Here is a 12,189-nt window from a genome sequence, read left to right on the forward strand (position 1 = left end):
CCATACACAATACCATATTATAATAATTATCTGTTAGATGTTTATTGGCTTCGCTACTCCATGTGCGTAATTTTCGATACAATTATTTTTATATCAGATTTTATTGTTATCAGTATGAAATGGGGCTTGCTCTCCTGATTTCTTTTCCTAAATCCATATCACCGCTCTTATCGCGCGTTGATTGTTGCAAGCAGAGATTATTCCGTAGAAAATTTACTTAAATCTTTAGAACGCCAAAGCTTTCTGAATACTAAAAACTTTGTAATTTCTTATCATGAATATGTAGGCTAATATGGGTACAACAACAATAGTGGTACAATTGTCCTATAACAAAATTCCACAAAATCCGCAGACTGGAATGCGGTATCATTAAATGGTATTTAGCTATATATCACGCAAAGTATATCGTAAATCGTAATTAACATACAGAGTACAAGACGATCGTAGCCGTACAATCTTTAGAACGAAAGTGATTTGCCAACGGCAGCGCTAGTTAAATCTGCAACAATATATATTAATAATGCAAAATTAAAGACCGAACAGGTATATATCAGTTTTTCACTTTTCTTTAAATGGCAAAAAGCTTTGTTCTTTCTTGAAATGGCATCACTGAAAATGTTGTTTATTAATAGTCAGCTCCTGCATATGTACGGTGATAATCTGTAACTTGCAAATGCATGGTTAAGAAATTCCAGTAGCTTTGTTTGCCTGCAACTGCAGCGGCGTCCATTTGGTGCATTTTGTTCAGGATGACCAAAATGCGTTTTTACGGTCGAGTACTTTTGGATCACATTCTAGATTTGTCAAAAAGCGCTTCTTTCTTAAAAACGGGTTTCTCGAAAAGCGGTTATCCTTTTACCGGATAACAATTGCAGGCCACTCAAAACGGCGTGATTGGTAGGTGCAAAATTGCAACCATTTTAGGAACTTTGTATAGCAGCTTTAACGTTTTCTAGATGGATTGTAAAGAATGTATTTGTCAATCGCCATTAATTTTCCTCAACCAGCCGGCGTGCCTAAAACAACGAACAGTACAATACCATTCTTTGCGAAATGAACAACCTTAATCTTCGCTTCGAGGCTCTAACGGAAACTAGGGCGATTATAAGAATTGTTCCGCATGACATAAACCTTCGGTATTCTGTTTGAACTTTTTAAAAGTTGCCGAATTTATGAATTTTTCGCAAATAACCTTTGAAAATGACCGAGCATAATATCCCGTTCCAGTTCGGTATATGGGTGGAAGGAAATGGAACGGTCGTTAAGCAGCACAACATACCGAATGGATCCGGATTGTCGTCACTGCAAGTTATTCCTGTAGACCAACCTTTAGTGCCTCCACCCGGTCAACTGGCAGCGCAATGCGTAGCTCATGTTAGCCTGCCGACATGGGAAACCGGCTGCACAAGCCTGGAAAAAGAAAAGGTCACCGGTGCTGTTCTTAAAAGAGGACTTAGCACCTTCTTATTTTAGCACGATGCAAAATATCATCGAATATATGGATGAAATATGAAATTAAATTTTGTTGTACACAAGTTTTTGTAAAATGCTTACGTGATTTTATACCTTCTTATACTTGCACCAATTTAGCGCCTTGCTGACAAAATTGTAACGTTATATGCAGGAATGGTGCAACAACGCTCTTGCCATTCTAAATCAGGATGTGAAGGCCATAATAATCTCACCAGAAGTGAGTTTGCCCTTTAAACATCACCAACTGGCTTTTGCCTTGAGCCGTCTGCTGGAGAAGAACTGGCCTATGCAGCCGCGCGATCCACAGAACACCAAATCAAAGGTCAAGTTAGAATCGGTACTGTTGGACAGCCATCATGGACGAACACCCATTGATGTAAGTTTTCACAAAACTATTCGATTACAAAATGCAATGGGTTGTGTATACAGATAAGCAGCTTCTTGTTGCTGTATTTTTTCCTCGCCGATTGCGCAGAAACTAGTCTAATATTAATTGCATCTCATCGATAAAACACCTTGCTTATAATCGGTTATATTTAAATAGGAGTTACGATTACCTGATGAGCATTTCTCATATCATCAACCTTGCAATTTAGCAACAGCAATAGATACCTCGAAAATCTTTGGCGTCTCTTACTGTAGCATCAATGATAGCTGGTTGTGGTGACAATTTTTGCAGCCTTTTAATCCCCGCTCCAACCGCCAAATTTGGATTCGTGTTCCCCTGTTTCACCAACAGTGCAAAACTATCGATGAAGTTTACGATGAAGCTTGGCAATGGTGAGTCGTGCGTTATCAAACGAAAGTAAAATTCGACGTCGTTATTCTTTGATATTATGAACCTTTTTTTTACTATGTCTGCAGTGCTTCGATAAAACACCGTTTGTAACAAAAAATCAGCCGATAAAAATGTTCATAGGAGCGCGATTAAAAATATATTGTGATTTACATACATAGCGACATGCATGTCGCTATGTATGTAAATCAATATATTTTTAATCGCGCTCCTATATGCGCATATATGATGATGCGATCGTCGTTCACCATTAGACTACGCTGATGGTGAGCGATGTGCCTGAATAATATCTAAATTGTATCAACCAAAATACGAAGTACTATCGATATCTAATTTTGTGATTCCGAGTATACGAAATGATTTCTCACTCTCGATTTCTCCTAGGTGGACCAATCTGCGGAAAGCGGCGGGGGTCAATCCGAAGCTGGCGCTAATGCTGGATTTTGGTCCCGAATTACCTCAATCCCATAATAAAATTAGTCGGTGGTTTGGGGAGCGTTTGCGTGCTGCTGTTTTACCGGATGAGTGGAGCAATGGAATACTGTCCAAGTCCATGCAAATTCTGCTTCAGCATCTGTATCGAGTCCCCCAAAACGGACTCTTCTTCCGCAGCCGCAGCGACAATCCGGATTTTGCCGCTCAGCTGCGTCATGCTGGACAAATTTTTGCGGAATTCCGCAAAAACATTATCGATCCTAAACACTATGACGAGATGGTAAAATGGAAGCTTTCGGACGAAATTTTAAATACATTATATTTCGGCTTTTTCTTTAAGTGTTCTTTTTTAATTGATTTGTCATTTTTATTTTATGTTTTATTTTAGGCTTCCGTGCCGGATAATCCGATTTTCGCCCTGCAGCCATTGCAGGATCACATCAGCGAGGGCGTTTACGCAATCTTCGAATCACTGGAGCAGAAATACGTGGACTATCATATGGCCATATATGCGTACCTCAAAGGTCAGCTGGAACGCGGCACATTGCATGAGCCGTTTGTAGCGATGGTGGTGGGTGCCGGGCGCGGTCCACTGGCCTGGGAATTTATCCAAGTAGCCGATATGCTGAAAATCAAGTGGAAGCTCTATTGCATCGATAAAGTAACGAATTTTAATCCGAATGCGGAAATAGCATCATGTGGGGATAGGGTAAATTAAATTCGCTTTCCAGAATCCTATTGCCATTGAAGTCATGAAAAAACGATTGGAAGCTCAGTGGAAACCCTATAAAGAGCATATCACCATCGTTTTCATCGATATGCGTCAGTTTCACACAGACGACAAAGCCGATCTAATTATTAGCGAATTAATCGGATCGATGGCTTGTAATGAATGCTCCCCTGAGTAGGTTTCTTGAAGTAATACAGACAATAATCATAATTAATTTTGCCAGTTTTGAACCGCATAATTTAAAATATACTGTACTTAGATGTATTGACGGCGCCCAGCGACTACTAAAGCCGGAAGGTGTATCCATTCCGTGGGCGTACGACAGTTACGTGCAGCCGGTAATGAGCATTCCGTATTGGGAGGACATTCACACGCTGACATCGTCAGGATATCGCGTGGAGAACGAGATGGCCATTGTGTCACCTAGAAATTTCACCGCAATTGCGAGGTATCAGAAGGCTTGGCGATTCCAGCATCCAAACTACGGTAAGTGGATTGTACATATCAACATATGTATCTTGAATTTATACATGGTTACACTGCTTCCGGTCCATTTCGCACAGACCGGTCCATTCGGTTTTTGCAAGCCGAACGAAAGTTGCCCTAATACGAGTAGATTTGCATACCTAAAATTTACTCGTAATCAGGATTTGGTTAAGCCTTTTTAACGAAATATTTCCAGAACCCCATACTAACGAGCGAAATGTCACGTTGAAATTTGTGGCCGAGGACGATTATATTCTGACTGGATTCACGGGATATTTTGATATGCTCCTATATGGGGTAAGAAATTAAGCTTCGTACAACCTGTGCCAGAAAAATCAGAAAACGAACGTTGTTTATTTAACGCTTTGGATCTTATTTATTAATTAGTCATGGTATTTTTTTCAGAATGCTTCGTTCAATATTTTACCTGACCGGCAAACTGTGGGAATCGGCAGTGATCCCAACTGGTTTCCCGCTTATTTCTGCTTGTCGAAGGAAGTAGCTGTTAAGAAAGGTCAAGAAATTATCTTTTCCTTGGCGCGACGATGTGATCCGGAGAAGTCTCGTGTATGGTACGAATGGGCTTTGCTCGCACCGGAACTGCTTCCTCTGCAGAATTTTCGTCCTGATTACTGGCTAGGTCTCAAACCAGACAATAACAAAAGCTAAAACATTATGGTTTACAATTTATGCAATAATTCGGACTTATGGTTAGCACTTTTTGAATGCTGTTGTTGATATGACTTGTAGTAGCTGCATGGCTATTGATACGAGACGCTTGATGTGCGAAATACGAGTACAATACTTACCAAGTTTAGTGTGAATTAATTGCCTCTTAACTACAGTAACAGCGAAATGGTCGATCACCCATCAACATCGCCGACGGAAGGGTAGAACATTGGTACAATAATATATGCAAGTTGTTTGTACCTGTATTTGCCGTTTAGTACGAGGTACCTACGGTATCAGGTTGAAAAGATTTCGCCAGCTTACTGGATGATGTTATCATTTGTATGTCTGTTTATTCATAACCCCCCAAGTTTATAACAAAAAATAAGGGACGGAAAACTCGTCATCGCCAAAAAACCATCAACTTTGCTAACCTATAATTAAATAAAACCAGCAAAACGCTACAAGAAACTAAAGCACCGATTGATGATACCGAGATACCGAAAAGCAGTGGCAGAGAAATAAGGTCAACGAAAGGGAACACATAGGAAGCACTGCAACATGTAACTGCTAATGAAAGGCACTTTGGTCCAAAAGAGTTCATGATCTACTCAACATCCAGACAAATTCCAACTGGCATTAAAAATACACTAAAACACGCGTAAAACATTTAGAAAAAAAACAAAAACGACTTAAAAGAACAAAAATAATGAGCAGGGTGTCGGATTTTGGACAGGGTCGAACGGAGTATGTGGCGCCTTTCAGGTCATGGATTAACAATAATCAAGGGATCGGCAAAAATATAAGCAAATGTCTTGAAATGCCGCCAAATTCAATGAGCAATAACTATTACAAAGTCTTCTTAAGAATCAGTCGTTCCAGGCGAAGAAGCGGCACTTCAATCAGCACGGCAAAGAACAAGGCAGCACCATACGCCAAGAAGATTTGAGACAGAAAGACTGTGATGAAGTTGATTGTGGAGAAGAAGATCATAGAACGCTGGCTGGCAAAATACAGCTACAAATAAACACAATAAATTTCAATCGAGGTTCACTGCGTTCTAGTTTCAAACAAATTTTCCAATTCGCAGTTACTACTTAAGATTTCATAGCAATAATTTCCAAAAGCACATTGTGTGATGCAATTGCATGATCATTATCAACAGTACTATTAAAGCAAATTAGGATTAATTATCCAGATCATTGTATTCATATTTTCAGTAAACCAACAAGCATGTAATCTGCTCATAAAAATAATGCTTCATAACATTTCACCTGTAGGGTCAGCATGTGCACCAAATACGCCCCGTAGGTTAAATTGCTGAACGGTCGCCAGAATCGCAGAGACAGGATCTTGGTCACGTAACCGCCATAACCATAATTGCAGGCGAAGAGAATCCAGGCGCATACCGCGCTCCAACCCAGCCGCTGCAGACCTCCATAGATGATTCGTGCGCTCAGACTCATGGTTTGAATGGGAGGCATCATGTTGAAGCGGTCGGCCAAGTGGAAACCGAACAACAGCAGCAGCGCAACAACCGTGCTCACCAACCATCCTGCACCCGCAATCAGTTTTCCGCCCTTAGAGAACTTGTACGTCGGCCGGCGAGCGAACATAAAGCCCAGGAGGATGCCGATGACGAAAGGGGTGATGCGCGTGTACGGCTTTTCATAACTATAAAACAATAATAATGTAAATCAGCGCATCTACATACAAGAAGCTTTTAAAGTGGTAAAATTATTATCTATTTCCCACAACCAATGGTTCAAAGCTAACTTGCGTCAGGTCGATATTTAACAGACAGTGTCACAGTATCAATGAATTCTGCTCAAATCGAATGTCCTACGAGATACGGTTCGTACATGTAATCCACATCTTTTTCGTAATTTCGCACGGCCAAAATTGTATCGTTATTATGGGTTTGATTGTTGTAAACAGCCGGATATTGCGATTCAATATACCACGGAGCCGGCCCTTCATAGAAAGCACCATCAAGATGGCCAGAAACCCATGATCCGTTAATCTGAGCATTCTGAATCGTGACATTATACGTCACAGGCCTGAAAAAACAACAAACATAAGACAAATTCGCAACTTACAGCCTCGATTTTTTTACTCTTGGAACATGTGGATTGGAAGATTATATGAACCAATAATGGCCATCGTTGTCGCCACACAAGCCACCACGATAACACCGACAATTGCTGCTCCCGCACGGTAAGACCTGGGCAAACACCATATTTTACGACTTATAAAATGCAACAACAAGTGATCAACTCACTTGTACATAATGAACACAATAATCGGAGTTATGATGAAGAACTGCATGTCCAGGGCACTAATAACGACAAAACCATTGTATCATTACCACTTCAAAATAAAGTCACTGTGCCCACATCACACTTACAGGAACCACGTCCAATTCATGCACTACAAAAAAAACGAGAATTAGTCATGCTATGACTAAAAAAACGAGTAACAGTTCCATTTACAAAAAAGATTAAATTATGTCGTTGTGAATGACTATCACAGCTTTAAAAAGTTTCGCGAAAATCAGTGTATCACCTGTCCTTTTCTGTACACTGGGAAGAAGTTGTTGATATATAAAATATTTGACCACCAGTAGCTCTTGCAGTATTCAGTCGGCGCGCCTTGTTGAGCAATCAGCAGCTTCCATGGGCTTTCAATTCCGTGCGGCATCACATACACGTAGAACATCATGACGAAAACGTAAACAGGAGTCAGCCTAGCCCAAAATAAACAATTAAACAAGCCTGACTCGAACGTCAGCAGAGTCGGTTATTTCTGACACAAGTCACTCATCCATCTGCCAAAAAATCCCAGCGTATGCTATTTCTAACAGCCCCGTCAATTGACACTCAAACATTACGAAAGCACCCCCACGATGAGATAACCAATACGGTGGTAAACAAATCGCTGCTACACACGATCAAAGAACTGTGCCGGGTGCAGCGTTGGTTACTATCTACAACATCTACAGTTAACCAGATCACCCGCCAGGATAATTTATTTGGAATTATGCCCGGAAAGTGTAACCAGCTGATGAGTGCGTGCAATGTTCTTGCATCAAATGCCAATTACAGCTCAATAAACGCCAGTTTGATTGGAAGAAGTCATGCGGCTTGCGTTGTAAGTAATCTGCGTCTTAACTTACCGCCACCAACGATGAAAATAGACCACAATCCAGTTCAATTTCCCATTGTTTTTCGTCAGCTCCCGCACCAACACATACGTTATCAACAATCCGCTCAGGAGGAAAAAGCTATCCACAGCATATCCTACAAGAAATACAGCTGGTTGTGAGCACAGTAAGTATAAGAAACTGCAATTAAAGGTGAACGAGAACGTACTACTAACAAATGGAAAACATAGATTTCGTTGCCATAAACCACACAGCTACATTTTTAAGCAAATCTTTCGGACTAACCAGCATTGAGAATCAGCTGGAAGGTTAGAGTTCGGGCCTTGAAGTAAAGCATTAGCCGGTTTGCTGCAAACATAAATATTTATCAGCGACACCATTCCATACCGGCTGCAAAAGACCAGCACGGAATAATTTTCGAACAGCACATACCGACGAAATTCATTCCCAGATAGTAAGTATGACCAAGAATCTGTAAACCACGTAGATTTTATTATCCTTATTCGAAACAAAATACCATGGTAATTCAGTACTACTCACGATCCACCACATGCTCAACACTCGAAACCCATGTAGGAAGGCAATTTCACCCTCACCGGCCATTGCTCCAATTGAGGAAAGGTTCGTCGGAATGTGGAAACATAAAACTGCAATTATACCGATTAGAGCATCCTCTGGAGCGCAGAGACACTCCAAGACTTACGCGGGCGAAGGAAAGTAGGGATGTTAGCGTAACCGAACTTCGGCTTCTTAGTGATTTCAGTGTGCTGCACGACAGTGGTTCCATTTGTTGCTGTTTTCTGGGTGTAGATCTCTACAGACGGCTGTTGTAATGGTATCTCCGTGCCGTTCAAGCCCTTTCCTGTGTCGTATCTTCGGCGAAATGCACAATGGACCACGCCAGCGGCAATTACCACGATCAAAATCAGGACGCAAATTGAGATCATGACGTAGAATCCCGGGGTTTTCGCCAACGGCGTGACACAGATACCCTTTGGAAATTGCAGAGAATTTGTTAACGTATGTTAATACTGCACCAACTTTTTAGGAGAACATAAAAATGTGCTTTTATTTCCTGAAATAAGTACCTGGACAGCATTCAGGTTAGCAGCCGCTCGCAGAGGCTTGAAGAGCCCGGTGACGAAACCTTCGGCGTCAGATGGATTGGCACATTCGAGTGGAAGACAAGCACCATAAGCAGGAAGCGCTGGCAATCGAGCAGCGATGGATGGCTCGTGCAGACGGACCAAACAATAGTTGGCAGCCTGCTCATCCTGTCCGGTCGTCGCGTTAAATCTTCTCACTCCCAGACACTGGTCAAAGTGTCCAAAAATAAGTAGATGCCCCAACACTAGAACATACATACATTCACAGCCAGCCTTCCAAGTCAAGGTGATATTCAACAACAACAAAGACGCAGCCTTACTTAATCCGGAAGGAGTTTTCCCGAATGCGTCTACCATTCTGACGGCATACATTTCTTTCTGCATGAGGTCGAACACAAAATTTCTAACGGCACTGTTGCATTTCGGAGATACAGTCATCGGGATTTGGTCTTGCATAACCGAAATAAGCTCGTGGATCGAATCTTTTGATTTCCAATCTGTCATTGCGACCTAGACAAAAGTTAATCACATTACTTAACACTCGTTTAATATTACAATTGCAGAGCTCTTCTTAGTTTAGCTTCTCATATAGCAACGCATGCAAGATTACTCGTACTTTCAGTTTAAAATCAGCCAGCTACAGAGTAACCGAACAGATAACCAAAAAAGTTGTTTTAAAAAAATATTACAAAAGCGTGATGGTTGCAACTGATAAAATATTTTGGCGTCATAGTTCGGTAAAATTATCACTTGGTTCATATGTATTGCCACATTACACTTAAAACTGAGAAATTTCGTTATATTTGTATATCTTAATGTTTACATAACCATATACACCACTTATCTACGAAGATAACAGAACAGCTGCAGTGCGCCTGGCAGCGATAACGCTACTCTGATAAGTGGAAGGAAATTGCGAAATCTGCATACCGAACTTAAAATAAATAATGATGCTGTATATTTTTCGCCGGCTGGGAGCAGAAGTACTTATTACAATTCCAAAATTATTACACAGAATCTTAACTTACCAAAACATTCGCAACAAGTACACACCTTAAAGAAATCTGATAAATAAAGAACAAAAACAGTGCTCGTAGTTACAATACCAAGCTGCTTTAAATTACTTACGTAAAAAGTAAAACTAAAATGAATGAAATTCTCTATAAAATGTATAAATCCTTGCTGCATTCGGTTTTTCAGATCAGAACACGATTTCACAGAAAAGAAATTCAAAATTTTTTTATTTACTGGTTGCAAAATTTCCCCAACGGTAAATATAATTCTGGGCCAAATTAGGGTTGTACAACTTATTTCACTTAATACATTGTTACAATAACTATACATAAAGAGAAATCTAAATCTGTTGAATGTTAATAATTATAAACCGCACAAAAACCGACACCCAAATTGATAAACCGCAAGTTTTGGCCGGCTTTTAACTGATTCATTTTAAACAGCGCCTTCAGGCTAAAAAACGCAAGTACTAACCTGAAGAGCCAAGGTTTCCTTGTCAAACGATGGATTCAGAGCTCCACTCCGGGACGCTCCGAGGAGCAGTCCCAAAAGGCAAACAAAAATCCGCAACATCTTCTCCGATCAGTCCGCGGACGGTTGGGATAAGGCTGCAGAAGAGATAAAGTCAGTTTACTAGTGGCAGGATGGTACAGTGAACGCAACCGGTTAACTACAGAACTGAAAAACTTCTCGTCCAACAACTATTTCAATGGCAGGCACCAGCTAGGCAGTCCCCAAGTCTTTGTCACAGAAAAGGTCTGACCTGTGTGTACTCTGGCAATCATAAAATATGCCAACGTTGCGATTCGGTCGCGCGGAAAGCAAACTTCAGAAAGCCAGCTGCGGCAGCTCAGTGCGAAATAATCACCAATTTGCAATCAAGTCTGGCTCATCAATTGAATAAATAATTCCTGCACAAGCCACAAGGCCAGGAATGCTGCCTCGCATGCGCTGATACGGTACGTGTGTCTGCGTACACATCGTATGTTGGTACAAGATACGTCGGTTATCTCAGAACCGGTTTTTACAGGGATGGGGCTGCAGCGTTGCATTTCAATGTGGCAGTGAGCGTCCAAATGGAAAACCATATCGGCGCAGCCCCCAAAATCGTAGTTTCCGGCAAACAACTGCATCTTAAACCGAAAGGTCAAAATCCAAATTTCATCCGATAGTCCGATGTCCACTTAGCTGATATCGCGGAAAACCACTAGCTGTCCAAAAGGACTCCAGTTTAGGTACTAAAGTGATGTGCCGGGTTGCGTTATCTGTTGCGTTACAGTACACCCGCTGTGACCCGCGGCCAGCATATCCGAAACCCTCACCATATAATACTTCCTACATACTGAAGTACTGATTTGCGTGTTCTGTAATTATAACGATTTCTTAGTTATATTGTCAATTTTCGTATTAGTCTTTACGGTTTTGGGAATGATGTTTCGTTTAGTTCAGTCTAGTTCATTAAAGTTGCTGAGTACACAAACATTTAGGACGCTGTTCAGAATCTTCGCTCCTACTATTCCTTAAGCGGGCACAGTTTTATCAAAAATTCCTTATAATAATATTATTATTGACTGCATCAGCAGGAAATAAAAGGTGAACGATAAAATTAATAAGAGTATATAAAATTATTTCCAATCAGGAAAAACAATATGATATCATTATGACATAGTTTAAATACCTTTTGTATGCAATAACTACGTACCTTATTCTGGAAGAACTGAAACGTTTTAAAAGCTGAAATGTTGTATTGCTAACGTAAGTACGTTGTTGCACAATACCATCCAGTTGTAGTCACACAATTATGGGTTCATTGCGACTGGCTGGACCATTTCATTACGATATAACCGTGGACCACAGCATTGCTTATAAAAAACCGAAACTATAAAAATTTAAAATACTATTTGTGCAGTTTAGGCTGATTCCTCTGGATCGTGAAGATTTGCTTTACTTGTATCTATTCATATTGGGTTGTAGATCTATAGCTAGCTAGCAGACAATGCAATTTTGTTAACAATGAATTAAAAATCGGTACTCAAATAAAAAAAATGCGATTGTACTTCGGACGAATTATAGACACAGCTACCATTGTTGTCAAGATGGCATAATTCAATGAAAATCCTTAGCCAGTTTGTGACCTAAATCGGGAAAGTACCGGAAACGTTCTTCTCTGCATCCCGTATAACCTGATATGATGTATGGGCCAAAAAGCCATATTCAGTGCACGAACAGCTGTAGAGTACGTTGGGACCTTGGAAATGTCTTCACTACTCTCCAGGTTGTCCAAGTGATGCACATTTAATGCGCAGTTTTGTGTGCG

The 12,189-nt window shown here is 40.7% G+C and overlaps 2 protein-coding genes across 3 annotated transcripts; one reads left to right on the top strand and one right to left on the bottom strand.

Moving 5' to 3' along the window:
* Nucleotides 1-1,146: 1,146 nt before the first annotated feature.
* On the top strand, nucleotides 1,147-4,796 carry LOC129588495 (protein arginine N-methyltransferase 5-like). The gene is made up of 9 exons (XM_055482708.1): nucleotides 1,147-1,425; nucleotides 1,625-1,849; nucleotides 2,153-2,253; nucleotides 2,654-2,984; nucleotides 3,093-3,365; nucleotides 3,436-3,608; nucleotides 3,694-3,920; nucleotides 4,117-4,217; nucleotides 4,326-4,796. The coding sequence occupies exons 1-9, from the start codon at nucleotides 1,201-1,203 to the stop codon at nucleotides 4,587-4,589; spliced, it is 1,920 nt and encodes a 639-aa protein (XP_055338683.1). The 5' UTR covers nucleotides 1,147-1,200; the 3' UTR covers nucleotides 4,590-4,796.
* A 126-nt stretch (nucleotides 4,797-4,922) lies between these two features.
* Nucleotides 4,923-10,796, bottom strand: LOC129588492 (nose resistant to fluoxetine protein 6-like). 2 transcript variants are annotated; one of them, XM_055482703.1, is made up of 16 exons: nucleotides 10,636-10,796; nucleotides 10,347-10,480; nucleotides 9,179-9,368; nucleotides 8,841-9,103; nucleotides 8,456-8,744; nucleotides 8,293-8,399; nucleotides 8,185-8,224; nucleotides 8,038-8,100; nucleotides 7,765-7,888; nucleotides 7,155-7,335; nucleotides 6,997-7,019; nucleotides 6,871-6,927; nucleotides 6,706-6,813; nucleotides 6,452-6,649; nucleotides 5,864-6,263; nucleotides 4,923-5,606 (listed from the first exon to the last, which is right to left on the bottom strand). In XM_055482703.1, the coding sequence occupies exons 2-16, from the start codon at nucleotides 10,443-10,445 to the stop codon at nucleotides 5,439-5,441; spliced, it is 2,310 nt and encodes a 769-aa protein (XP_055338678.1). In that variant the 5' UTR covers nucleotides 10,446-10,480; nucleotides 10,636-10,796; the 3' UTR covers nucleotides 4,923-5,438. The 2 variants fall into 2 exon arrangements, with proteins under 2 accessions (XP_055338678.1, XP_055338679.1); XM_055482704.1 differs by lacking the exon at nucleotides 10,636-10,796 and having other exon boundaries at nucleotides 10,347-10,629.
* Between the last annotated feature and the right edge of the window lie 1,393 nt (nucleotides 10,797-12,189).

The sequence above is a fragment of the Paramacrobiotus metropolitanus genome, unplaced genomic scaffold (assembly GCF_019649055.1).
Source record: "Paramacrobiotus metropolitanus isolate TYO unplaced genomic scaffold, Prichtersi_v1.0 Parri_scaffold0000030, whole genome shotgun sequence".
NCBI lineage: Eukaryota > Metazoa > Tardigrada > Eutardigrada > Parachela > Macrobiotidae > Paramacrobiotus > Paramacrobiotus metropolitanus.

Coding starts and splice junctions, on each gene's coding strand:
- LOC129588495 (XM_055482708.1), top strand. CDS start 1,201: ATGACCGAGCATAATATCCCGTTCCAGTTCGGTATATGGGTGGAAGGA. Junction 2,254..2,653: donor TACGATGAAGCTTGGCAATG/GTGAGTCGTGCG, acceptor GATTTCTCCTAG/GTGGACCAATCTGCGGAAAG. Junction 4,218..4,325: donor TTGATATGCTCCTATATGGG/GTAAGAAATTAA, acceptor TATTTTTTTCAG/AATGCTTCGTTCAATATTTT.
- LOC129588492 (XM_055482703.1), bottom strand. CDS start 10,445: ATGTTGCGGATTTTTGTTTGCCTTTTGGGACTGCTCCTCGGAGCGTCC. Junction 9,104..9,178: donor GAAAACTCCTTCCGGATTAA/GTAAGGCTGCGT, acceptor TGTATGTTCTAG/TGTTGGGGCATCTACTTATT. Junction 8,101..8,184: donor TCTGGGAATGAATTTCGTCG/GTATGTGCTGTT, acceptor TTATGTTTGCAG/CAAACCGGCTAATGCTTTAC.